This window comes from Lates calcarifer, linkage group LG7_1 (genome assembly GCF_001640805.2).
Source record: "Lates calcarifer isolate ASB-BC8 linkage group LG7_1, TLL_Latcal_v3, whole genome shotgun sequence".
Classification (NCBI taxonomy): domain Eukaryota; kingdom Metazoa; phylum Chordata; class Actinopteri; family Centropomidae; genus Lates; species Lates calcarifer.
In genome coordinates this window covers 15,335,152-15,361,509 of record NC_066839.1, presented here as the reverse complement: position 1 = coordinate 15,361,509, position 26,358 = coordinate 15,335,152, and the positions used below count along the sequence as shown (strand labels likewise).

The window sequence follows — 26,358 nt, the reverse complement described above, 5'->3', positions numbered from 1 at the left end:
GAGACAATCATAAGGAGAAAGATGAAGAATGAGGGAAAGATGGCATGGACAAAGAGAGAAAGAAAGGAGATAGAAAAAGAACGACTTGAAGACAGCAACAGATAGAGAGTAATGGACAGCATCAAAGAGGAGAGCAACATAAGTGGCAGAGGATCAAAGTGACAAATACTCCTCCTGTGACCCTGCAGCTCCTGTCTATAATGGGAGGTCTGGGAGATTGAAACCTTGGCCAGACATTCCTGCGGTCACTCAGCGTGGCCAAACTAATTTGGTCCTGTCATAACAACCAACTAGGAGATGGACACTTGTGTAGAAACAGGTTTACTAGGTGAGACAGAGAAAGAGCTGATGTGATTGACATGTCCCATTCAGATTGACAGTCGATAAAATTTTTTCTTTCAGTCTTGTTATAAATTAATTGTCTATCACACTCAGAGACATCTATGCCCCTAAAACACATTGTGACAAGAACTGTTATGTGTCTGAGGAGCCAATTTCAGCTGTCAGCAAACACTCTAATTACCAAATGGAGAGCACACTGAAGAATTGGTTGCAGACATGCAGATGTGCACTAAAAGAATAAAATCTGCCATCAACTGTCACTACAAAGTAGATGAGGCACACTGACAGTTAATTTTATACCACTAATGTGTGCATGATAGTGAAAGTGAAATCTAGTTTGAGGAAAAGTATGAAACTTTAAATAATTCACTTTTAAGTGAACATTTCCCTTGAGCAGGAATAGTCAAAACAGAGCTTAGCAAACACAAGAGGTTTGACAATCTCTAAATATCTCCACAGTGTGCATGGGGCTCTAGTAACAGATATTCCGTTTATAAAAAGTGTGAAGGATATCATTGTTCTTGTTAGCCTGTCCAAAACTAAAAAAAGGAGAGCAAAAGTTGAAAAAACTGATTGAAAGACAGTGTGTTTATCTGTTCTAACGTGAGTTGCAAACATTAGCTAATCTGACTAACTAGCATATTATCTACAGTGGTAACGTAGCTAAGCCTTACTTCAGAGGCTAAGAAGTTTTTCATACTATGCCATTTTGGATGACAGATTACATAAAAAACAACATGTTCACAACAGCAAACCTGCTGTGTAGTATTACTCCACTGTGTGGAAACTGGTCCTGGATGCTGTCAGAGTTTAGGCTATCTCAAAAATATTGAGAGGCCACAGTTTATTTCCCCATTTCAACCCAACAGTCAACATTTGTTTCTTTCAATCATAACCAAGATCACTCTATAACCTTAACCTTGAGTTTCTTATTAACCATGATGATAAAGATCCTCTAACATTTATGAAGCACTTAACGCAAACCACAGTCTTTCTCTAAACTTAATCAGGTTGTTTTTGTATCTAACCAAACCTTTACTATCTGTCACATCATAAAAGCTATATGACCTGTGGTAGACTTTATGGTTGTTTAGGTTAGACGACTTGTTGAGTTAACTAAGCAACAGTTGTCTTTTCAGGGAGGAAAACTGATGGTTGCCACGTGTAAATGAGAAGAAGAAGAGCATTTATCTACCACAGTTTGAACTGTTGTAACCGTGTGAGAATGGAAAGGTTGACAGGCATAGCAACAGTAGCTAAGGAGGGCTTAGCAAACAGTCAATTGGTAGGAAAACTGTAAAAGACAAATCTTTACCTGTAACCTGGAAGGTGCATTTGCCTGCTCCAGCCTCATTGATGACATTACAGGTGTACTCCCCCCAGCCGTCTCGATTCAGGCTGCGGATGGTATACTCCGTCTCATCTCTTTGGGCATCAAAGGCTCCGGCGTGGAGCAGCCGGTTTGATAGAAGCCACTCAAATCGCAGCACACGGGAGGGGTGGGCTCGCAGCACCCTGCAGGTCATCACCACGGGCCTCCCCAAGCCCTGACGCATCTCCATGAAAACCGGTTCCACCGTTGGAGGGTCTGAGTGGGAGACAGAAAGGCTCAGACAAGTTCAGCTGACATTTGATAAGGACAGAAAAGAGTGTCAAGGACGTCAATGCAGTGGAAATATGAAAGAATAGGGGAAAAAGCCTCTAAACGAGGGCACAGAGGAGAAAAGGAGTGAGTAGGAGGAAGGTGCATTGATGTCCACACATGCCAGACACTATTCAGACGAGGGCCCTTGCGGTCAGACTATGTTCTCTCTGACCTCCAGAGGTATTTAGAGAGAAAAAATATCTGGAAGACAGAAAAGACAGTCAGAGTACTACATCTAGAAGAGTCAGATATTAGAGGAATAAATAAATATATTTAAAAATCTAAACAAGGACATTTTATGAAAGACACACAAGGAGAATAGCTCTGAGCAATGTGCTCAAAGTTCGCTGAACACCTAAGAAGGACATAACTGGAAAGAAAATCGTTTTTTAAATGACAACCAAGACATTTTGGAGGACAGTCTAACATTATAACATGAATGGGAGCAGTGAGCAGAGAGAAAAAAAAGAGATTTAAGCATACTGTATTAAAGCAAACTTTAAACAATCAACACTGCACAGTCAATACAACTCAACGATAAATGAAAAATGACGAGTGAAAACAATTGTGGGGAGAGTGGCAATGCCGGAAGATCAATTTTGCAGAAAAACTAGAACAATGTTCTGAACGAAATCAGTCACGCTTCGCAGAAAATTGGTAACAGGATGATGAAGTGCACCTCAAGCTTTCAAAATGGAAAATTAATAACTTATTTGAGTATCTGACAGGCTCACCTCTTCCCACCAAGGCAACCCTGGTGGTGAATTATTTAGCCAGTCGTCTCAGAGCAGAGTCAGGGGCTGAATATGACCTCAATGCAACGCGGACTGCAGCGTAAAATGTATGATTTATCTATTTATTTTTAAAAATCTTTGCATATGTTAAGGTGCATGGGGACCGAATGCGTCTGTAGGTTTTCGTGAGGACAAAATGTGTTTAAGTGCTTGTGTGTGCAAGCACTGAAATACTTATGAATAATTTCCCCATCTTAAGCATCTTTGCTCTTGACAAGCTCATGCAGATGCTTGACAAAAGTCACGGTGGGGCTTGAAAAACAACAGTGAATGCAGAGGAGAAGAGACAGAATGACACAGAGCCCCTTAATTGCCTGAAATTTGCATAATTCCATTCAGAGTAAAGGAGAGACGGGTAGCTATAGCCAGGGCTGTGGATATTACTTTTCAAAATGTAATCTGTTACAGATCACTGATTACCTGATTGAAAATGTAATCTGCAACATAATCTTCTACATTATTCATACTCCATAATATAATCTAATTACTAAAGCCTTCCAAACTTGATAGGATATGCAATTAAATGAATAGTTTATAGCATATAATTTGATAACACTATTATGTCATTATCAACAATCTTAATCAGCCTTCTTAAAAGATGCTAAAATCACTAGCTAAACCTTTTTAAGCTAATCAGGATTTAAATGTTTTTTTTAAACAAGAAACAACTTCAATTTTTGTTTTTCTGTTGCACATAAATAAGATAATCTCAAGCTGTAGAGCAAGGCAGGTCATCCAGGCTAGAGAAGTGCACAGGGAAAGATCATACTGTGTGCAAAATAATCATAGACGTGTAACAGCGGGATTTTACTTTGTTGCCCTCTATGGTAATTATCACACATCCTACAATCCAGACAGCAGGCTACTATGATTAATGACACACCATTAGATCGGATAATGACCGGCTGAAATGTGAAAAATAATAAATCATAACACACCGGATGACATTAGTAAACACAAACCTTCCAAGAGGTTTGGACTGAAAAGAAAAAAAAAAGTTTGCCCACCACACCTGATGCTGTTCACAAGGTGGAGAATAAAGTGGCCTTCATCTCAGCTAAATGAAACAGCAATCAGTTCCTCCTTCAAATGAGCCTTGCCTGGGCTTCAACCCAAACCCAATGGCTTATCTCTGACTCCAAAAGAAGGATCAGAATTTCTACTTATCACATTAAAATTGTAGGTTTGTGTGCGGTGCTGAATCACAGCCTAGCTCCACAGCCTCCCTGAGTGGCACTAGACCAAATTGCAGTAAGTGCATTTCCATTCACACAGAAAGACAAATGAAGACAGGGTCTGGGTCTGCAGCAAATAGAAAAAAGGGGAAAAAATCTCTTATGTAACCAAAACATCCTTTAAACAAGGGCACATGCCTCATCTCCCCCCCCCGTGCATCTCCTGTGAAACAGCTGCCCAGAGAACATGAGGAGAAAAGGAGCGAAAAGGTCCTCTGTGATATTCCCTGAGCAGTGCGCGCTATGGTTAGTGTAGCAACGAGGGCGGTGAGGGCTCAGAGTTGCTGTAAGTCACAGGCTGGGGGAAAACCCTGAGCGCTGGCTGAGATGTAATCCATCATCAGTCACCGGTGGATACCTTGACAGTAATGTGGAGAAAAACAACATTTAAGACCATCGGAGGCCTTTTCCCTGCGGTCCACGTGGACTGCCATCTACAGGGAAGAGGACAGAACAAAGACATGTGTACATGGGGAAATGATGCATGTGTGTGTCTTTGCATGTGTGTGTGTGGGAAGCTGAGCTGAATTTGTGTGCATGTGTGCACCTACATTTCTGAAATACTGCTTGACTGGTTTACAATAAACTTCAACTTCAGCCAAAATAGGTCTCATTTTTCTTCCATGTGCTTTGGGTGAGTGCATCAAGAGATGGTGGTGCAACTCCTGTGGGCAAGGCTGCAAGAGTAAATTATACTGTGAACTATATTGAATGTGTACATGAAGCGTGTATGTGTGACTGCATTTCCTCTATGCAGTTGATGCTCATTTGGTCTTTCTTGTTTTTCTTTAACCCTTTTTCTCTTGAAAGCAACACATCTTCCCTCATAGCTTACTAAATGGCAGTATGCAGATTTCTTATTTAAGTAACAGTGCCAACATGACAAAAAAAAAAAAAAAAAAAAAAAAAAAAAAATACAAGTAAAGGTTCTGCATTCCATCCATCATTTATCTCTACCAGCTATCCGTTAAGGGTCACGGGGGGGCTGCAGCCTATCTCAGCTGTCATTGGGCGAGAGGCAGGGTAGCCCTGTACGGATTACCAGTCCATCGCAGGGCCAACACATATAGACAAACAACCATCCAGCACTCACATTCACACCTATAGGCAATTTTAGAGTCACCAATTAACCTAACCTGCATGTGTTTGGACTGTGGGAGGAAGCTGGAGTACCTGGAGAGAACATGCAAACTCCACACAGAAAAGCCAGGTGAACCAGGGCTCGAACCCAGAACCTCCTTGCTGTGAGGTGACAGTGCTAACCACTGCACCACTGTGCTGCCAGTTCGTGCAGACCACAGCACTATTATCAACAAAATGTACTTCAAGTATCAAAAATAAAAACACTTGCAGTGCATGTGCTGTGTAGAATAATGGCTACTGATCAATCATTACCATTAAATTCTCTATAAAAGCTGGTATCCAAATAACAGCTGAGTCTCTAATAATAGCCAGAGCTGTGGCTAGCACTAGCAGCAGTCCAGTTGCTAATAAAGGTATGGGGGAAAAAAATAAAACACTGAATGGGAATGAAATCATCTGATGCCTACTACAGCACTTCACGTAGTTAATTCAGTATAATGTCGACTTCCACTGATGGCATCAGTACAGCATTGAAACAATATGACAGTATTATAGTATTTTACAGTATTATAACAGTACTGCCATACCTATCACTCTGCTGCTCCAGTTTCTCTGTTTTAACCGAATTGATGCTTTCACACTCCCATTAATTCCACTCTTTTCTTCTGTGCTGTGCTACTGCCAATAAAACTCTACACATTAAGAGCCTACCTATAAAAGGAAGGCTGCAAGATTTTCAGTGAAGAATTCTGGGGTGTGGGAGTGGAGAAATTAGAAATAAAGGCAGAGTAAAAGCCTGTCCCAAATAGGTCAGACACTTTCTGCCACTGAGGTAAATAAAAGCACTGTTTGAGAATTTTTAGTGTACGTTACAGCATTAGATTGTTAATACTGATGCAACAATGTGAGAGTAGCACGTACCTGGTGTGGGTGGAGCTAGGTTTGAACTACTTTATATATAACTGGATAGTTTAGGCCAGTTTGTGCCCCCACAAAGAGTGACAAGATAAAACAGGGTTATAATGAGATGACTGTTATGGGGTAAGCAAACTATGGGAACTATGTTCTAATACACACATTTGTATTCAGTTTTTTGGGCTTTTTCTCTAATCATTGCTTTATTTTAAATACAATATTGCATAAACCCATTATTATGCAAATGACACCATCTGAGAAGTTTGAGTGAATTGTAGTTTATATCATGTTTTTAATGTAAAATCATAAAGGAAATCAGTAGCTGTAGCTTTTCCACCACTGCTGCATGCCTGGTGTGACATCAGTGCACATTGTTAACCTATTATTTGCTGTCTGTTGACACATGTTGGATTAACATGTGACATACCAGCACTCAGTTCAGAAGTATGTCACGTTTTTCCCACAACAGTGTTCAGCAGCTGTGCGTAGGAGTATAAAAAAAAATAAATAAAGGCCTTGTTTTTGGATGGAAGCAAATACATCCTTGTGGGAGAATAACCTTTGTAGCATAACATGCTTCACTATCAAGTCCTGATAGAGGAAATAACATTCATTAGGAAGTCAAACAGTTCTATACAGAATATGAAATGATAACCCTGATTCAACTGATTTATAATGAGTCCCTGTGTTGAATAATGTAGGGAAACGCTGCTCTGCATCAACGCACCCTCCTTCCCTCACGCTACAGCCGCTGCAATCAAACAATGAACTTAAGTACCATCTGCATTACCATATTGTTATTAAAACTTAAGAGATAATTTATGAACTTAAATATACAATTAATGATAATCAATGTAGACTCTTCAGTGTGAGGAGTGGCCTGGTGATCCGCTAATAGGTTTAGCTCAGTCATTGACCAAGTTATGAATTATTCTGTCTAAGCTGTGTGCAGGCTTGTGTTTACAACCTACATATTTGCTGACCTTTTCTGGTGTGGATTTGATGCGGCTGATCAATTCAATATTGTTCCATAAAAAAAAAAGGTTATTAAAATTTCATCCCCAAATGCGATGTGTGAGCTCTGCTGTAATGCAAAAGATTAATTTGCTGGCGTTAGGCTGGCGTTAGGCTAATGTGAATCGCTCTAATATGATTCACATTAGAGTGGGCCTCAGGGGCCAGCATTGCAGGCCTTCTTGATGCAGAAAGGAAAATTAATTAAAAACAATAATCGTGTAATTCTGCTCATTACTTTAGCCCAGACAGTAGCTCTTTATCCTGTGTGTGTGTCTTTTTGATGTATGTCAGAAAGTGAGGTGCTCGCTCAGGGGGACAATTGCACAGTTGCATCAGGCAGGTGTCATGGACGATGTGCGGAGGAACAGAAGGGAAGCCTGGATAAAAGATTCCTGTGCATCTGTGCCAGAGTAGAGCTTGATAACTCTCACTCTGACAGACAGTGGTATCTAGGACAGGAGACCACTCTATAGCTCCTTCTTCCCTGTATTTCTCTCCATTTCTTCACTCCCTCTCTCAAGCCCCTGGACCATGCCAAGTCAGTTTGACTAAGAACATTAGGGTGTCACAGCTTGGGATTTGGCGTTTGCAATTCTATTAGAGCGACGACTCTAAAGGCATACGTCTTCCATTCCCTCTACCTCTCCTCCTGGCGTTGCCTCTGCCAGCCAACAGATGCAGGTTTTTACATATCAAAGCTGTTGACTTGCCAGAGTCGTTCCTTCACGCCTCTAATGCTCTTTGCTTCAGAGGACTGTACCTCGGTCCCTTGATCAAGTTACTAAACGTGGCTTTGCACATGGCTCACCACCAAAGGCGGGTGGCTCACGCTGGGACCTGGAAATGCAGGCGAGAAAAGCATCTCAGAGGGATTGGCTTGTGCTTACACACCATGAGACAGGCCAAGAGAAAGAAAGGCGGGGGCATACCGACAGGCGTACGGAGCAAACAACAAAAGCAGGGCCGGATTGTTTTAATAAAGTAAATTCTCAAGCTGTGAAAGACGAGCAAAGGTCTATGTATTTGGCAAACGTAACAGAGTCAACAGTGTGCGTCGATGTGTACACATGGTGGACACATTTCCCCAATACACTCAAATTGTGTCAAAGCAATCTAACAACTCGAGAGCAGATTGTTTGTGCTTTTTAAACTTGGGCTTTGATGCGAGCTATTAATAAGTAACAAGAGCCTGATGAGCAGAACTGGCTCTGAAGCGAGAACATGTTAGAATGATTGATTTATCAATACGAAAGCCCTAATAAGTCTCTTCATTATGTGGTCTGCTTTGAAGATGAAGAACAGATGAAAGTGCTGTGTGACATCAAGAACTGTAGTGCAAGAGAGGTGCTTTATTAAAATAATGCTACATAATCAGAAATAATTGCATTCTCAGAGTAAATCTCGTTGAAAGGAAGAGATGGAATTATCAGGAATAGATGTGCTTAACTTTGTGTCTCCTAATGTGTGTGTCATCCAATGGTGCAACTACATGCCCAAGCAAATCTAGTCACATTTTTCCCTTCCCTCACCTCCTGTGGCCTGTCTTCTCTACCTCAGTGTCACTACAGTCAGTGGGGGGGGGGGCAGAGTGTGATATGAGATTACCTTTTCAGGTTGGAAGTCAGGGGAGAGAAATCTTCCACTCTGAGATGAGGTCATCCAGAAGTTGTGGAGCTTCATGAGAATTATACCTTTGCTTCTCAAAACACAGTTAAGTGTTTTTCAGCTTACACTGCTCTTTATTGTACTGGATGTAACTGGGGCAGTATGAAGGTATATAATGAATTTTAAACTGTTTTGATTTTTAGTATTCATCGCACATTCAGTAGCTGGTTAAGGCCACCTGAATTTATAGTCTTATGCTCTTGTTCCTCCTCTCCTCCTCTGAGATTGTCTGTCATAGTAGGCAACGAGGCAGTTGCTGATTCTATATACTGTGAAGTGACATTTTTCTTTTACCTTTTACTCTTATTTGTTTCATCCTATCTGCCTTGTCATCTTTATGGTTAGTCTTGATCTCATTTGACATTTGTTTTCAGACTGAGGAGGAACTCTTTCCTCCCCTGCACATGTTATTTTACCCATGTCCACTGGATGTGGCTGCATTGCATTCAGGTTGCACCATGGCTCTTTAACGTTCTGTAGTGGATCACATTTCCTTTCTTCAGCAGCCACCTTTCAAATATAGTTTTGAGTTGTGCTGCTGACATATCTGTTGTATACATGCACTGACTACATGTTAACAGCTCTGTGGGGCATGAATGTGCCTTTATTACACACAGTGGAGAGAGGGTGTTGCAGTTCTGGTCAGCATCTTAAACCTACTCTATGAGACACTCCTTACAACACATTTATTGTATATACTTCACGAATAGTGTGTAGTACAGGGAAAGCCCCTGCAATCCTTCTTTGCCATAGACTTTGGATAAGAAGTGACACACAAACATGAAAAACAAGTTTAGCTACATATATGTAAAGGCACCGTAAAGAACAATGAAATGCATCATCAAATCTTAATGTCATGTGAACTGACACGAGATATTGGCATTTTGTGTACACTCACAAATGACTCTTAAATAATGCACGCTGCTCTAGCAAAAACAGACAGAAAGCATAAAGATAATGAAGCAGAGAAAAGAGTAAGAGCGTGTTTACACAGAAAGCCGCCTGTCTCGCAGGTTACACACTTTTAAACGTGATCTAAAGCATATTTATGCTTCAAGTCTATTTTCCTGTGTTTTATGCTCATAATTACAGTGAATGTGCATTGGGCTCTGAGCACAAATAAACTCTGTGCTTCATAACTACCAACATAGAGTACTTAAATAGAGCTTTTCAAAATTCTTGATCAGTTTTATGTACTTTATGGCATGAACGCACAAATGAACATTTTTATTACGTGAAAAAGACCTCTGTTTTTCATTAAGGCTCCAGGACATTTCATATTTTTAATCTTCTATGAGAATAACAACTCTCAACTCAATCCAAAAATGCCTTTTAATTTGGGCAGACCTTACTTAAATGCATAATCTTTTTTTTTCATTTGTCACTAATTTGCAGATGAGGCTGTAGCATGCCATGTTGCTGGAAATGAGGGGGAAAAAAAGAAACTTTTTTTTTCCTTTTAATAAATGCTGCCTAATTGTAGCTGATAACCAAAAAGCTTTTCGGACATTTGGGACTTATTTGCTTTTTTCCTGCTCTAACTGTCCTGCCCTGAGACAAATAGTACACAGAATATGGTATGTGCCCCTGCTGCTCTCCAAACGGCAGCAGGATCACTGTGACCTATTGCTGCTTGTGGCAGTAAAATGCTTTCTGCTGAGAGGGAGCAAAGGGGAAAGCAGCATCATCCATTCTTCAGCTGTTTTTAAATGTATGTAGATGTGTGTTAATATTTCATAAAGACCACATGCAGTAGATATTTCAGTGTTTAAAAGTAGGGCATGGGGACATGTTCAACATGAGGATGCTGTGTGAGTATCCAGCAGCATTATAACCTTGCTTTAAAAAAGACTATTAGCACCAATCTTGTTCTTTTTAAAATTTAGCATTCAACCATTTGTTTCTATCCCACTACACCCTCCTTCCACAAGGCAGCAGATCCACTGAGCATTGCTAATTAATGAAGGGCATCTTAGAGTCTAAATCCTTTGTTTACTTTTTGGTGTCAGCATTGGTGCATAGCAAAGCCACTAACCTTTGATATGGGCTGTCATCACTGCATAATCATAATCAATTCAGCCAAAAATTCAACACAGTCTTCTTCAAAGCACATCAAAACTTCATTAATTCTCTTAACACAGCACAGTGGGTAACAAGCTAAGCTGAAACGTGAACGCCATAGCAAAGAGTACAATAAAACTCTTGAAAAAAATGAGGGCAGACTTATGCGCTAATCCTTGTCAGCGAGAACAGAACGGGGGCTGCTCTTGTTCCTCTTCAATCAAAATATTGGTAGTGGGAGTGTCAAGTTTGTCTTGAATCAAAACTCTGGTAGAGCTGCAGCCATAATTCTGTTTTATTAGTCGCACAAAAGTTGTTGGATATTTTTCCTGAAGTCTTATGTTTGACAAGCCTAATGCCGAGGACACTTAAAACATGACAGTCAGCATGCAGCATGCTAATTGTCGTACATTACACAGTAGTTCATGTGTGACGCGCTGCTCCACAGGTTCTTTCTAGATTACTGAAAAACTGAGATGGAAGAATACATGGATTAACTAAGTAGGCCATGAGAAAAACAATGGAGCTGTGGCTATGAGAGTCAGTTTTTCTATTTCTTGCAATCACTTGCCAGAAAATGGTAAGCACCCTACATGGATCGCTTTCATTTCCTTCCTATCCATCTTCCGTTCTTTTTATCTGCCTGAGAGAAACATCCCCAGCCCTTGAATGAGTGACACCGCTTTGAATCTCTGATGTTCATTTGAAAAAATATTCCATTCAAATCTCCATAAATGAATACAAAATGAACACAACTGGGAATAAATTAGCTGCTCGCTAATTAGCAGTTAAGCCATCTTTGAATGTCACATCTTAAAGGAAGGGAAGGGGTTTCTCACTGAGCGGCAGTGGCAGGGGGTCGAGGCCTGGGGATATAACACACAGTCTTTGGGGCTTCTCTGATGTAAGAGCGCGCGCACACACACACACACACACACACACACACACACACACACACACACACACAAATAAACATGCAAACAAGTCTGGACATCAGTATCTAGAGCTTTGTGCCTTTGTTAATATTAGTTCTGTTCAGTTCATGCACAGCAGATGAAGTCCTCAGCTTAGTGTAAGAGGCAGATTCAGAGCTGTTTCCTCTCAGACCTGACTGAGGGCATCAGGGGACTGGCCTAATTTTAAAGTCTTCAGAAGGAAATTGGATGGGCGTAGAAGGAAAGAAATGGGAAAAAGTTCAATGTTGGTCAGACTGGATTTGAACACAGAGATTAATTACACTGCATACAAAGAAAATACATCACAGTAACAACTGACACACCATACACCCATTATAACACTGCTACAGGTTATGTAGCACATAACAACATGTATACACACACATATACTGCTACTCACATTGTACGATCAGCTCCACCACAGCTTCCCTGGGCTTTACATTGAACCCATTATACTGGCTGGTCTGGCAGCGGTACGAGCCCGTCATCTCCCTGGACACATTAACAATACGCAGCACACCGTCGTAGCTCTCCATCTGCATGTTGCCATCCGGCATGGGCGCCTCCTTATCCGCTCGCGACCACAGGATGATGGGCTTGGGCTTCCCTGAAACAAGGCACTCCAGCTCCACTGTGTCACCCTCGCGGGCCACCAGAGGGGACTTGCCCCGGGGGACTGTCAGGTTGGGGGGAACTAAGAAAGAGAAAAACAGAGGAGGGACTGATATGGGGCTCTAGAAAGTCAGCAGGCGGGGTAAGAGGAAATGGTCAATTCGCAGGAGAAGTGGCATGGAGAGTATGGGGGGTGGGGAGCGAATAAAGCATCCAAGTTGCAATGGCAATGAAGCGGAGTCTCAGCCACACACACACACACAGCTTTGTATGGTTGGACCATGCAGATATTAGCAGCAGCAATGGCTAACAGCTGGGACTGGACAATCTGAGCATGTACTTTAAGTAAAACCATCATGGAGGGCAGCAGTGAGGAAGTTAAATGTTATCAAGCAATGGCAAACAATGAACAATGCAATGAAAAGCTGACAAACAAATGCACTTTGTAACCATATAAGTAAAAACAAATGATAACTAATAGCCCTTTCTAAACAAATGGGTCCAGATACAGCCACAGGAACTAAACTCAGGAAGTAAAATAAGACCTACATGTGCATTCCTATTTGCATTTCCACTACATCTGAAGACTCAATTAGAAAAGATTTGGCAGTAGTAGTATCATAATGGATTTAGAGATGATGACAGTAAGTTTCACACATGACAAAACAACTCAGTGATATTGTGTTACTGTGGCTGTTTTTTTTCCAGCTTTTGTGATAACAGCAATCTGTGATAATCAACTAATTAAAGGAACAGTATGTCTCTGGTAAGAGAGTAGTCAGGAAGCCCACAGCCTCTTAGCATCAACTAACATTACAAGAAACATCTGACCTTTATTCTAGTACTGATGCTAGCTGCAGCCTTTGCTTGCTGTACACAACTTCTAGCAGCCGTGAAATTCATGTTTAACCAGTCAGTGGCGTTCGTCACTCCAAACTCCACCATGATATATCCTGGGCCTTTGGAAAGTAAAAAGCCCTGAGAAGGCTTTTTTTTTCACCAGGATTATGGCAGAGGAATTAAGGTTAAGTATGGTTCCTGAAATAGTTCCTGGGTCCATGAAAAAGATTTAAAAAGACAGATTAGTATTCACTCAAATAGGAAGATAAAAGAATCCACCCATTAAGTAACATACAAACAAATTCTTTGTACTCTTCCTCTTCCTAAGCAATGAAATTGCATTACCCTTCTAAGAGAGCATCAGCAGCAGCAACGCCATTACAATCATCAGCAATACAGAATCATCATCATTGTCACACCATATTCACCACCATCATCATTTCAGCATTCATAACTCTTATCACCATCACCACCACTTGCATCATTACCATCACTGTGCAGCTTTTTACTTCCCTGCCCTCCTCCACATGCAGCTACTCAATCTCATCCACAGCTTCATATAATTCAGAGCATTTACAACAGAACCCTCCCAAAGGTGATATAGCATTATTGCTGGCAGTGTAACAAAATATGACCCAATAAATATTTTGCCTTTGTTTAACGGACATTTTAGAGCCTGGCTGAAAGTTGGCGATGAATAATAAAAGAGGTGCAAAGTGCCAAATTGCTGGACACAGTTGCAGGTTTCCTTGAGTGTGCCTCTGTGAGAGTGAGTGAGTGTGTGAGAGTGAGTGAGTGTGTGTGTGTGTGTGTGTGTGTGTGTGTTGTAAGTTTGGAAAGCAGGAAAATTAGTAGGTTGGATCAGGCAGTCTGGTTCCTCATCAAGCATGCTGGCCAAGTAAATTTGTTTAATTAGTAAACCTGGCAAATTGCACCGGCTCCTAGAGTGCTGTGTGTGTGTATTTGTGTGTTCATGTATTTCCGTGCGAATCCAAACCATCAGCAGACTCCAAGACTATTTTGTACAACTGCTCCCAAAAATAGTTTACAGCCAGCGATTCGAGGAGTGAAATCTTCTCAGCAATGATGAAACCGTGTCATGCTTCCCTGATGATTTTCGAATCACTGTCATTCTGCCCAAACAATGCTGCAGCTGGAATGAAGTCAAGCCACATTGAAGTTTCAAAGTGATGAAATCACTAGCAATCTCCAGAAAACGAAACAGAGTCCAGCTATATTTCTTTTGACCCCATTTCTGTCAGGGTGAGAAGTAACACTCCCCCTGTCATCTCAATGCTGCAACTGTCGGTTATTCCTTTTGTCCTTAAAGTGAGTCAAAAGGTATAAACCTACTCAAAAGGCAGGAACTGCAGTATATAAAACTGCAAGTGAATCATAGATGACTCAGACTGATAGAAACAAGGAAAAGCTCTATCTCTGATTCTAATATTTTACTAGATTATAATGGAAAATAATGAATCGCAGGTTATTGTTCAAATAAGTGTCTAGGCTAGATATGTCTGCAGACCGAACAAAAGTTGTGAATGGGGCACAGTGTCAGAGAATCCTCTCTCTCTGAGCCATTTATAGAAACATCTTTACAAATTAAAGAAGAACAGTAAAACTGCATTAGTAAACCTGCAATTTCGAGGCCATTTGGAGGCAGCAGAAACAAGCTGTAAACACAACACTGACATATTACCACCTTTTAAGTTGTTATTGCAAAAACATTAGCCCAAAGTTGCTAGTTTACAAATCCAGAAGATACAGCAACATTAGCATTCATTTGGAGTTGTGTTTCTGTAAACCTGGTAAACACAAGTCCAACATTCACCCCTCTTTTAGCTCAAGTGAAGTCTTTTAGTTCACTTGTTCTCTCTCTGCGCCAACTCCTGATAAAATATCTGGCTTTTTAGCTGCTAAATGGTAAATATGTTCACCCACTGGTTGCTTTCATTGTCTGTCTGCTGATAGTGCTGGACAGGTAGCACAGACTGCGTTTATCAAAGCTTTTTCACAAAAGACAGCTGCCTGCTGTGTCTGGAACAACAGTGACGAGAGCTGTGAAAGTGAACCAAAAGCCGTGGGCTATAAAAACCAAAACAATGAACTGAAAGACAATAAAGGGCTCCATGAGGCTGAGAGGAACTGTAGTCACGTGCTTGTGATGTAGTCTCCTCAAGGGACACCCCTTCAAACACAAGTAGTTATTTTATCCATTGTTATATAAATATAAATAATATATAAATATATAATATAAAAATATTGATCATACACAGCTTTAAACCTGTTCTACTATATATGGGAAATACTATACTGATTACTATTCATTGTATTTCAACAGAGGTAAACTCCTCAGTTGACTTTCCAGCCATTGGCTGCTAGTTCAACATTTATCTGGACTCTTTCAGATATGTATTGCATTTACATGTTGGTGTTATGGGCATGGGATAATGATGACTGGCCTTTCATAGATAAATCTTGGAAATGCTGTTTGGCACCAAAGAAGCAGCAAAAATGATCTCTGCAGAGACAATGACAGCGGACACTCATTTCATTCTTATACATTTGCCTATTGGTATTCACACAATGTCTCGAGTGGGCTAGCCAGGTGTCAGGAGCTGACATATTTCTTTCCACAGCATATTTTCTCCACTTCTCTGAACATTTCTTTGGGTCCAAACAGTGAAATGGTGAATTGACAGCAGCAGGATAGGAGGGGAGCAGTGAGCAGCCATTAGTGAATGGAGGAGAGGTGTATTCACTGAGTTGCCATCATTACACCTGGCCTCTCCACAGATTAGGCAGGCAATTACAGTTGTCTGCCTATTGGGTCTGGCAGCACAAACACTGGCTATCAGCTGCCATTGTCTCTTCACACCATCATGGAAACGCAAACAGGCATACATGCACACAGACACTCACCTATCTCTCTCTTTTGCTTACTCTGTATTTCATTCTTCCTCCTACTCTCTCTTTCCAAGTGAACACCCTGCCTCTGTGTGTGAGACTGACCACTGAGATGCTCAGTGTGGCAGAGGGCCCGCTACTGGTCTACACTGTGCTCTCATTGTGCCAAAGCCATCCAAATGCCAGTGATGCCTGCAGGGCATGCCCGCTGTGTGCGTATGCTTGTGTGGTGTGTGCTTACGTGGTTTTGTGTCTCTGTATGCGCATGTGTGTATAGCTGAGTGTTTCTCTTCTCGCCCACGGGCGGCACCCTGCTGTGATCCTGCCACAGTTCCTCAATGGCATGCTTTTCATTGTTGTTGCTGACTAAAAACACTGCAGTTATGCTTGTGTGTGCGTAAGTGTGTGTGCTTGTGTACTTTTTGGGCCAAAATTGGGACTGGACCTCCTTGTTTGGCCTCAGTAGCCCTACACATCTCTAGGGCCTCAGCTGGAATGATCCTCCAAGTGTAGAGGCTGATTGCTGGAGCCTGTCAGCAGGATCCATCAGCGCCACAGCAGACACAGTCCACTGTGAGCTGACTGCAAAACGTGGAAATATCTGGCACTTTGCATTTTCGTACAGCAACTGGAGCCAGAGCGGTGTGTGCATGGACGTCTTAGAGAATAAACAACATTCTCGCTGCCCCCTTTTCGGGTAAGTGCTGTGACATCACTCCCCGTTGCCATGGCAACATAGCACTCTCTACTACTGCAACTCCTGCAGAGTGTGTGTCTGTATGTGTGAGAGTGTGTTTAGACAGCTTGAGGCCAATGAGTTGGTCAAAATGTGACAGGACTCTCTGCTCCTCTGAGTCCTGGACCTCTGGGGACAGAGAGAGGAGTCCTGTAGGTCCATTGTGGGCATGTTTGTGAATCTATGTGTGTTTGTGTGTGTGTGTGGGAGAAAAGCACATATACAAAAAGTTGCTGAAGTGTAAAAATGTCTACAGATGTGTTAAAATTGGCTTAGTGCAATGATACACTGCTGACCACACTGACATCCTACTGTATGTGTACGTTTTTGACCCGTATACTGTCCCCATGAGACTTTATAAGAGTTCTTATGATCAGTCACACAAACCCCTCATGAATCCACGTGAGTGAGATTGTGCAGCAGCAGGCTTTCAATACCAATAATCTCATGGGTTGTAGTTTGATTTGTGCCACACTGCTCTCCGTAATGTTACCCTTCTGTTTTTCAGCATTTACCTAAGCAGACAGAATAAACGGAATGCCCACTGCTCCAGTTTAGAATTGCACAAATATACACCTCCAGTACCACCACTTCTTCTGCTGCTAAGCAGTGAGCAGGACTCTGGGAGGACCAGAGTTTATGTACATTGCTCAAGGGGCCTCGACAGTGGTTAATGAGGGAGGGAGAGTGTTTCTTATTCATGTTTGCCTTCCAGATTTTCCCAGCTGGACAGGGAGGTGATTTCCCAGATGGCCACCTCCATAAAGCATCACTTCAGGTGGTGCAGTTGAGGTTAGATGCTGGTACACTGTGCATAATGTGCAGAGTTATCTAGTCTTATTAACATATTTTATGGACTTAGCACAAAGTGAACACTGGTCACAGTATACATATAACTGAGAATCGCACTGTGTCACCCTGTCATGCTTTTATTTCCCCAAACCTCTATAAATGTACACGTTTGTGTTTACAGAGCACACAGTATGTTTTCCCCCCTGACAGTTTTGACATCTACAACCTTCCTCTGAAAAATCGCAGGTGTTGTGCTGACATATGCTGCCAGGTGGTTATATGCCTATCATTCTGGAAGTGGCATGACCATGGCATCTACTGTTGTCAAATGGCAGATTTCTCAGGACAGCATCCCAGCTGTGGGGCAGCTGTTAGGCCACTTCATCCCAGTTCACAGCTTTTTGGGACTGTATTGGGATCTGCTGCTCTCTGATGTTACTATTTTAGCCCAGTTTGCAGTTCATAACTTAATTCTGCATCTTACACTGGCTGGATATATCTAATTTGAGGTTTTTAGATTTTATCTGCGATTGCGGACATACAATACAGTATGTGCTCAAAGATGTGTGCTCATCTTTTGAATATATCACATTCAGTCCCGTTCTGAGTTCTAAACCGTTTCTAAAACCAAAAACACATGGGCAAAATTGTAAAAAGTGGATTAAACAGTGTGTTTGTCTGGTGAATGTAGGCTTTAAAAGTTAACATGTCTGGCTAATTGGCTTACCTACAATAGCAACCAAGGCTATGAAGCACATAATTAACTTACTACACTGGTCTATTGGGTTAAAAAAAGCTGTGTCATGGCTAGCACATCCACTGTGTGTAAGCTGGTCCTGGATGCTATTTGAGTTTTGCCTAACATTAGCAGCTCCCCATATCATCTGCTGGTGACAGTGCTAATATCGTCCTGAGACATGTAGCGTCAGTCTTTTTGATGCAGCAATCCAATGCATATTAAAGGCTGGGTTCTTGTTCTAAAACAAGTCAGCGTGAAATATGAAAAAGTCAACTGGACAGTCGCTTGGTCATCAGCTACAATTCACTTCTCCAGCACGAAACCCTGGCAGGCTTGCAGCATCAGCTACAATTCAGAAGCCTGCTTTTGTTTACCTCTGTCTGAAAATAAATGTCTGTATCATTTCTAAGCTTTTGTAATTGAGCTGTGCTTGTAACTTCTGACGAAGCAAAAACCAGATACACTGAAACAAGATACACCGCTTGGTTATTTTTTTAAAATATTTTTCAACTACTGTAGATCAATTACTGTGCAAATTAAACATAAAAAAGCAATGAAAGAGAATGGGCATCAACCAACATCAATGAAAAACCACATTCTGTGAAAACTCCATGTTCAAACCTGAAGGAAAAAGCAGCAAACAACTTGTTTCCACTCACAGTGATGAAACAACAGTTGAACTTTTGCACCCTGTACGTGAGTCAGGATGCAGACCAGGTTTCTCTTTAACAGGGTCAGTGAATTTGCTGCTGAAACAAGCACATCAGCACGGTCAACAGCCAGTGGTCATGTTGTCCCTATTAGACTCACACGTGGCACGGTCACTCAGATGATGGCAGCTCATGACGAATCAGAATCAACCAGACAATGGGAAGACAGACAGGGATGAGCAAGCCCACTGTGAGCTTTAGATGACTCAAATTCATTTCAGAAAAAAAGGCTGTACATTGTGTTTATTACACAGGCTCATTTTTTAATCAACTAAGCACTTAATTGATTTGCTTAATTCATTAACTGCAGTGATTCCTGAGATTGACAGAAACACTGGGTGGTGCCAGAGTTTCAGGTGTGAGCAGGATGCTAATTGTGGGACTCATCATGGAGGGATTTATCTGCCTCACAAGAAGAGAGAGGTGACTTTCAAGCCTAATACTTTGTGATCATCAATCAGACTGGAGATGAGCTACTGACAGTTGCTGATGCTAAGAGGTATCAACAGAGACTATTCTCGCCAACTGTTTTGAGAACTGTGATGTAGTTTTCCTGAACTGAGATGGCAGAATCTGGTGTTTATAGCAATTATAAGATAGTGAGTGCAATAAGCGGATATCAACTTTGTGAATCAGTGTTGAAAACTGGCTTTAAATGTCAGGAATCCATCCGTAATAACGCTACACGCTATTAAAATTTTATCTCTAAGATGGTCCCAGTGGTAGTTCCAATCTGAAGCCAAATAACATTTCAGTGCCACAGCCATAGAAAGGTAATAATCGCATCATCTAACGATAATCTAGCAAGACACACCCACTAAACACACATTTAACACACAGGCTAATGAGAGGATTAATCGGCTAGTTCCTGTTAGAAGTTTATGGGATGTTTTATGTTTTATACTAATGCTCGTAACTCTTTTCAGCTGTTCCTCTGTCTTGTGGTTCTTAATCCTGACAGTATCCAAAAGGGAGGTCTGTGTCCTCGTTTCCAGACCACGCTCATAAATAAGCATTAGCCCTGCAATCTCTGGAAGCCCTAACGAGAAAAGAAGTTGCTTATTTAATGAGTGTGTCATGATAGTAAATATTAGTGCTGTTTTCAGAGGGGAGAAATCATGAAAGCTGTTGAAATCTGTGTTCATCAAAAGTTGAAAGAATGGGAGATAATAAATATTCTTTTTTATAAATACGTGCTGTGGGCTGGGGCTAAGCCCCGGTTTGGAATCTGGAACTGGAGCCAATGCTGGAACAGCCACCGAGCTCCAAAGTGTACAGACTAGAGACACTTTAGGCTCAATCGCTTTCCAACCACTTCCCCAGCACGAAACCCTGGCAGACCTGCAGCGTAATCTCCTCTAAACGCTTTTATTAAGACTTCTAATTGCAGCTCGGGCTTTCTCCCTTCAGGAGAACAGGCAGAGGAACAAAAACAAGGCTTATTCACCCCAAAACAGGCTGCAGGCGTATAACAAGGCAGAGTCACAAGGCGCTTTAGCACACAGCAGCTATACTGTTCCGCTTTTGCGAAGACAACCCTCTGATTTGTGGCATCAATCCGACTGAAAGGAAACATCACGCATTAACAGGCATTCTCCAGGAAAACAGCCCAGTCACATCCAGGTAAAGCAGCGGGGAGGCAGAGGCAAAATTCAATATATTATTTCCTATGACAGGAACAGCTCTGTGACAATGCAACACTTTCATAATATTTCATACCCACACATCTGACTGGAACAATGAAAGCTTAAGAAGCAATCACATCTGAGCCTTAAGGAAACCTTTCATTTCATACAATCACAATAGAGTCAGTCATTTTCTTGCTTATTTCCTCAGTCAGACAGCAGTATTTTTTTTTTTTTACACATTAAAGGGTCTGTGTTAATGCATTGGCATCGCCCAGGCACTCCAAAAGAAGAGACTGCACTACTTAAAAGATAATGAGGAAACAATCTTGGCAGGTGCGATTGATCCTACTGTTTTATAGCGCAGGGATTATCAAAGGATTATCTAACAATAATTATGCACCCAAGGTCGACACACGGCTTTCATGTTAACGCTGTGAGTGGCAGTGAGGTGTGTGTGCGATAGGAAAAAACAAGACAGGTGAGAAGAGATGAGGGTGCACGAGTGTGAGAGTGTGTCTGTCGATGTGTGTGCATGCAGTGTGAGCATAAAAAAAAGGAAATAAAGCTCGCAATCACAAATCACAAAAAACATCACACAGCCCAAAAAGTCACTTATCAGGAGCGAACACACGCCAGTGAATTCAAAGCGAAAACAGATATCTATTTTGCCAGCGGCAACACCAACCCATGGGAGTCCCCCCACATGGAAAATCTGGAAATCTGGGATGAGTGAGCGGCAAGCAGGAGACTCCCAAAGGTGGCGTCTCAGAGGTATGGAGTCGATCGGGGGTCACATCCCTTGGTGGAGTCGATGGGTGGTGGAGTAATGCGTGGTGACACCGGAACATTACTACACATTTGTGGCTCATTGATTGACCTCACGTTGGAGATTACTCTCAAAGACCACCATTCCTGTTCCATTACATGTGTTATCATTTCACCATTACTGTACAAAACCTTTTGTTAACTATACTAAATGTGCTATGTAGCAATCCTCTAAAAGTCAAGCTCCCTTTTGTTGCCTAAGAAGCTGTTCCAGGCTTTTTCTTACAAAATCCTACATGGAAAAGGTTTGATTGATGTTAAATTCTAAAATGGTAGTTAGAAAAATAGATGTTTGACAGCTTATCCCTTTTATGAAAGAATACTGAAAGTTAGCACCTACGTCTTTCCATCTTTTGAAATAAGTGATGTACAATAGAGGAGCAGAGAATCTAAAAACACATCACAGTGAAAAGGCTGCTGGAACACTGCTCTTTTTCTAAGTGACTACTCAACATGCCATGATTGAAACTACAATGATAGAGCTCAGTAGACAAGGTGGACTGATGTGTTGTGTTATCAACATGCTGTATACATGTATACAAACGTTAGTTGGAACAGTGGTGGAAGCAGCCAATTAGATGGAAGGACGATGGATGTTTAGTCTCTGATTAGTTAAACTGATGGAGTCAACTTCGGTTCACAGAAATCCAATTGAACAGTCATCGCACAACAGTGGTGTTGGTGGTGTAATGCAATGGTGTGTGCAGTAATTAGAAAGTTAGGACAGTGGTTCTTGAACCGTTTTCAGGCCTGGGACTTGAATTGAGTCAGTCAGTGAACAATAATCTAATGAGGATATACAAACATTCTTATCCTGTGGAGACCATCAAGAAAAAGGACTTAATAGGTCTGTTCACCTAAATCCCACGTGCACATGCAATAAATAGTTTTGGTTTTATCTCCACAGGTTTTGAGACACCTGCCTTTATGACTTCTGCCACCACCTCAGTACAACAAAGGAATTTTGGTTGCACTAAGATGAAAAATCAGATTCAAAAATCTCACTAGCAACATGTCTTTCATTCGAAACAGTCCCAGTTACTCTGGCTAATTCAGAGAGAGCTCACTGTCAGCTGTTCTAACAATTTTCTGACAAATTGAAAAAAAGAAGGTTAAAATTGTAAACACATTGCCGTTTTTAATGCTGCGAGAACCACAGAGGAATTTCCTTCCTCCTCCACTGTACTGGGGTGCATAATTTCAAGTGGCAGAAGTGTGAAAACCTCAGCAGATAGAACCAAAACTGTCTGCACTGCCAGAAACCACTGGAGGTAAATTGGGAAATATGTCTTTCAGAATTTGGGTGAACTGACTCTTTAAAAAAAAATTCACACTTCATTATTGCTACCATTCCTATCTGTTCCATGTTGACATAACTGCTGAAATCTGGGAGAAAGACATACTCTACATGCTTTGAACTGCTTGAAACTGCTTTAAAGGCAAAGACATTAACCATCAGGTTTTAAACATATGTTGAGCTGAATTATACAGTGCATGGATCCCACTTGCCTAGAGGCTGATACCAAGATGAAAATCAAACTTATTTTTAGACATGTCAGTTGTAAACTCTCATTAGATGTTGGACAGTTCCTAGTTCAACTTTGATCTACTGTACTTAACATGGTATGTGCAAGAAATTTACAATGCAGTGCATGATTATGGTTTACTATGCTTTTGACTAACATTTAAAGTGCATAGTATTAGTTTTCACTTCTACAGAAATTATTAAGATAACCTGATTGGACACAACTGGAATAAAATCGGACTGAAACTGATAGGACTGATAGCAAAAACTACAAAAATGAGATTGTGATTGTTTAAAAAGATGAAGTGCCAAGCCCCACAGTCTAAGAAACACCGCCACAGTTTTTTTTTCCTTTACCCCATCATTTGGGATTTTCAGTGTGTGTGTTTGTGTCAGATATGCTGGGGTGGGGGGTGTTTAGATGTGTCATTGACACAAAGGGGTGTGAGGCTCACCAGTTGTGGACGAGATGTTGACGTCAATGCTGATCTCAGGGATGCCTCCTCCCTTCAGCGCCGCCACGCAGGTGTATGTGCCAAAGTCAGTGAACTTGAGGTCTATGATGTCCAGGTTGGTGGTCCCGGGGGAGATGTCAGGGTCCGTCTGGGTGATGACCATACGCTCTGAGCTCCGCAGGGCGCGCCCGTTCTTCAGCCAGCTAAATGTCAGCTCCTCTGGTGGAGTCGCCTCCACCTATAGGACATTCAGTACATTATTTGTATTGCATTGATGAGTGACTCACTTTCACTTTCATGTATGTGTGTGTTTATTCTCCCAGTGGTTTTCCTTAACTATACCTGACAAGATATCTTCACTTCCCGTCCGATCTGGATGTTGTCATCGTTGTGGTAGGGGTCAGGAGTGATCCAGAATCTGCCCTTTTTCAAAGCTGTGAAGGGAAAATTAATTTGATTAGAATTAGATTTACATTTGTACACTAAACTTGTTTTTTTTTCTGTAAGTCTGTCACTTATGCTGCAATAAGAAACCCAGAGACATTCACTGTAGGCTATGACTCTCCTTGTTATATTGATGCGACTTCTGAGATGTAATTTGGATTTTGTGGATTTTAAATTGATTTTTCAGTGATTTTACATGACCACACTTGTGCTGTAGATTGCTGTTATGCATCTCCTATGAATGCACTGTAAATCGCTCTTTTACTCACACCTGCTCAGCCGTTGAACTCTTCACATGCTTTTCAAATTCACAGGAACACTGGGTCATGTCACATCTACCTGAAATAACTGATCTGAGCAAAATATGATTTTAGCTCAGCTAGATGTGTCACTTCAGTGCCTAGGTCGTGAAATCGGAAAAGTGGTTCGAACGAGCAGTGTAAGAATAGTCATCACTGATTTGACAACTGTAACTGTTCTTTCATAACAGCAACTGAAACGTCTTTTGATGCAGCAGAAGGGTCAAACACAGAACTTACCAGATAAAAAAGATTCATGTTTTTGTTTTAAAGACTAAAGCTTTGAACCAACATTAATATTGATAGCTATGGACTGAAGAATCCTACAGCATTCATGCAGGTTCATCACACACACACACACACACACACACACACACACACACACACACACACTGTGAAATTGGAGAGATACCTAACAAAATATCCACCATTTCTAATCCAATTTGGTTTGTGAACTCCATTTTCAAAGCATAGCTTCTCTGAACAGAAAAAAGAAGATGATTTTATTATAATGCATGCTGTATTGGTTCCAAACCCTGCGCCTACTGTTCAATTCATCTCCTCAGCAAAAAAAAGCTGACGGCACCATGGAAATCTTTTCATCTAGCAATTCCCAAGTGACATTATCATATTCAGTTTGGTAAAGGGAAAACGAAAACAAAACCTACGTGTCAGATTTAAACACAGGAAATTGAATGTGCAAAACATTGTGATGCCTGCCGAGCTGCACATTGAGGGGAGAGACGAGTGACACATGCCTCCTTGACATGATCTTCCTCCTCGCGTTTGAAATCAGTGTCGGCAGGCAGAGAATCCTATTTCCGACGCATGTCAGATACAAATATTACAATCGTGTCAACACTCTCCAAATCACAAACCACTGTGCATTTGCATTCATTCCTTTATCCCATATATTCCTATTCTCTAAGGTGCTGCCTATCAATCATGTTGTCTATAATTCAAGAGTGCTGGCATGGAAACTGTAGCAATTAGCATAATATGTTGTGCAGCATATCTGTGACCTTTATGGATATGAAGATAATACAAGTCATCACCAACAACCCACGTTTATTTCCCATTTGGGTTCAGCTCTGCATCACAGTGTACGTCTACTACATATACACAAAGATTCTGTTTACTTAAAGCCAACATACACAGTAAAAGGTTAATGAGACAATACCAAGTCCATGGTAGAAGCCATTAAGTCAGTACTATATATATATGTAAGGAAATACAAATTTCCCTCAAACATACATGTCAGCTTGCGAAAACATGCAGAGACAGACTTGTACACTTGTAGTTTTATCTCGACAGTTTGAAAAGGCTTTTGTGTCTCTGCGACATCCTCAGCAGAGTTGGTAGCTGCTTCTTAAGAAAGCATTATCTCATCCACTCCACACACACACACACACACACACACACACACACGTATTTTCAAACATCTGCGTGAGTCATTGTGCTGTCACAGGTGACAGCGGATAAACTTTGGATTAACTGCTTCCCTCTTTCTCCCATTCCTCTGGCTCAAGTATTCCTCTCTCAACTTAAGAAACTGTAACACGACTGGGCATTTAACAATCACAGAACCAGCTCTGCTTTAATGCAAAGCCAGATTCAATCTTGTTCATGAAACTGTAAGTCAGATGAATGAAAACAGGTCAGTCTCTTTAGTTGCTTATGTTTTTTCTTCCTGTGTTGTTCACCATAGCACCTCTCTGCAAAATAATAATTTTGGTGCTGTGTAGATACACTTTACTGACCACAGGATGTGCTGAATCAAACTTTAAAGTGACCTATTTCCCCTACTTAATCACTATTGAGTGTAAATGGCCAATGCAGACTATCTGATCTGATGGTTGGGGCAATGAGGAGCTGTGCACCAGTCATTAGGGCTTTAATCGTAAAGCGTTACTTGGACTAAGCGCTGCTGTATTGTTTGCCCCCCTTTTTTTAAAATCTCTTTCTTAGGATTTATTATCCACTTCATACTCTTCACATTTAACTGTTGACTGACTAGTCATTTTGGTATCTCAGTGAAAAGAGCAAAAGCTCTTAGAGAGTGAAACAGGGTAGTTTTTTGTTTCTGTGCTACACTCACAGTATGTTTAAACAAGTGGTGTTTCAAGGTTT

At 41.3% G+C, this 26,358-nt stretch overlaps 1 protein-coding gene across 1 annotated transcript in view; it reads right to left on the bottom strand.

Annotated features, from left to right (window-relative positions):
* Window positions 1-26,358, bottom strand: part of LOC108896858 (MAM domain-containing glycosylphosphatidylinositol anchor protein 2) — a 161,899-nt gene that overhangs the window by 43,545 nt on the left and 91,996 nt on the right. The window contains 4 exon segments of the mRNA XM_051071963.1: window positions 1,658-1,930; window positions 12,114-12,407; window positions 23,486-23,723; window positions 23,828-23,919. Coding sequence (XP_050927920.1) covers window positions 1,658-1,930; window positions 12,114-12,407; window positions 23,486-23,723; window positions 23,828-23,919 — 897 coding nt within the window.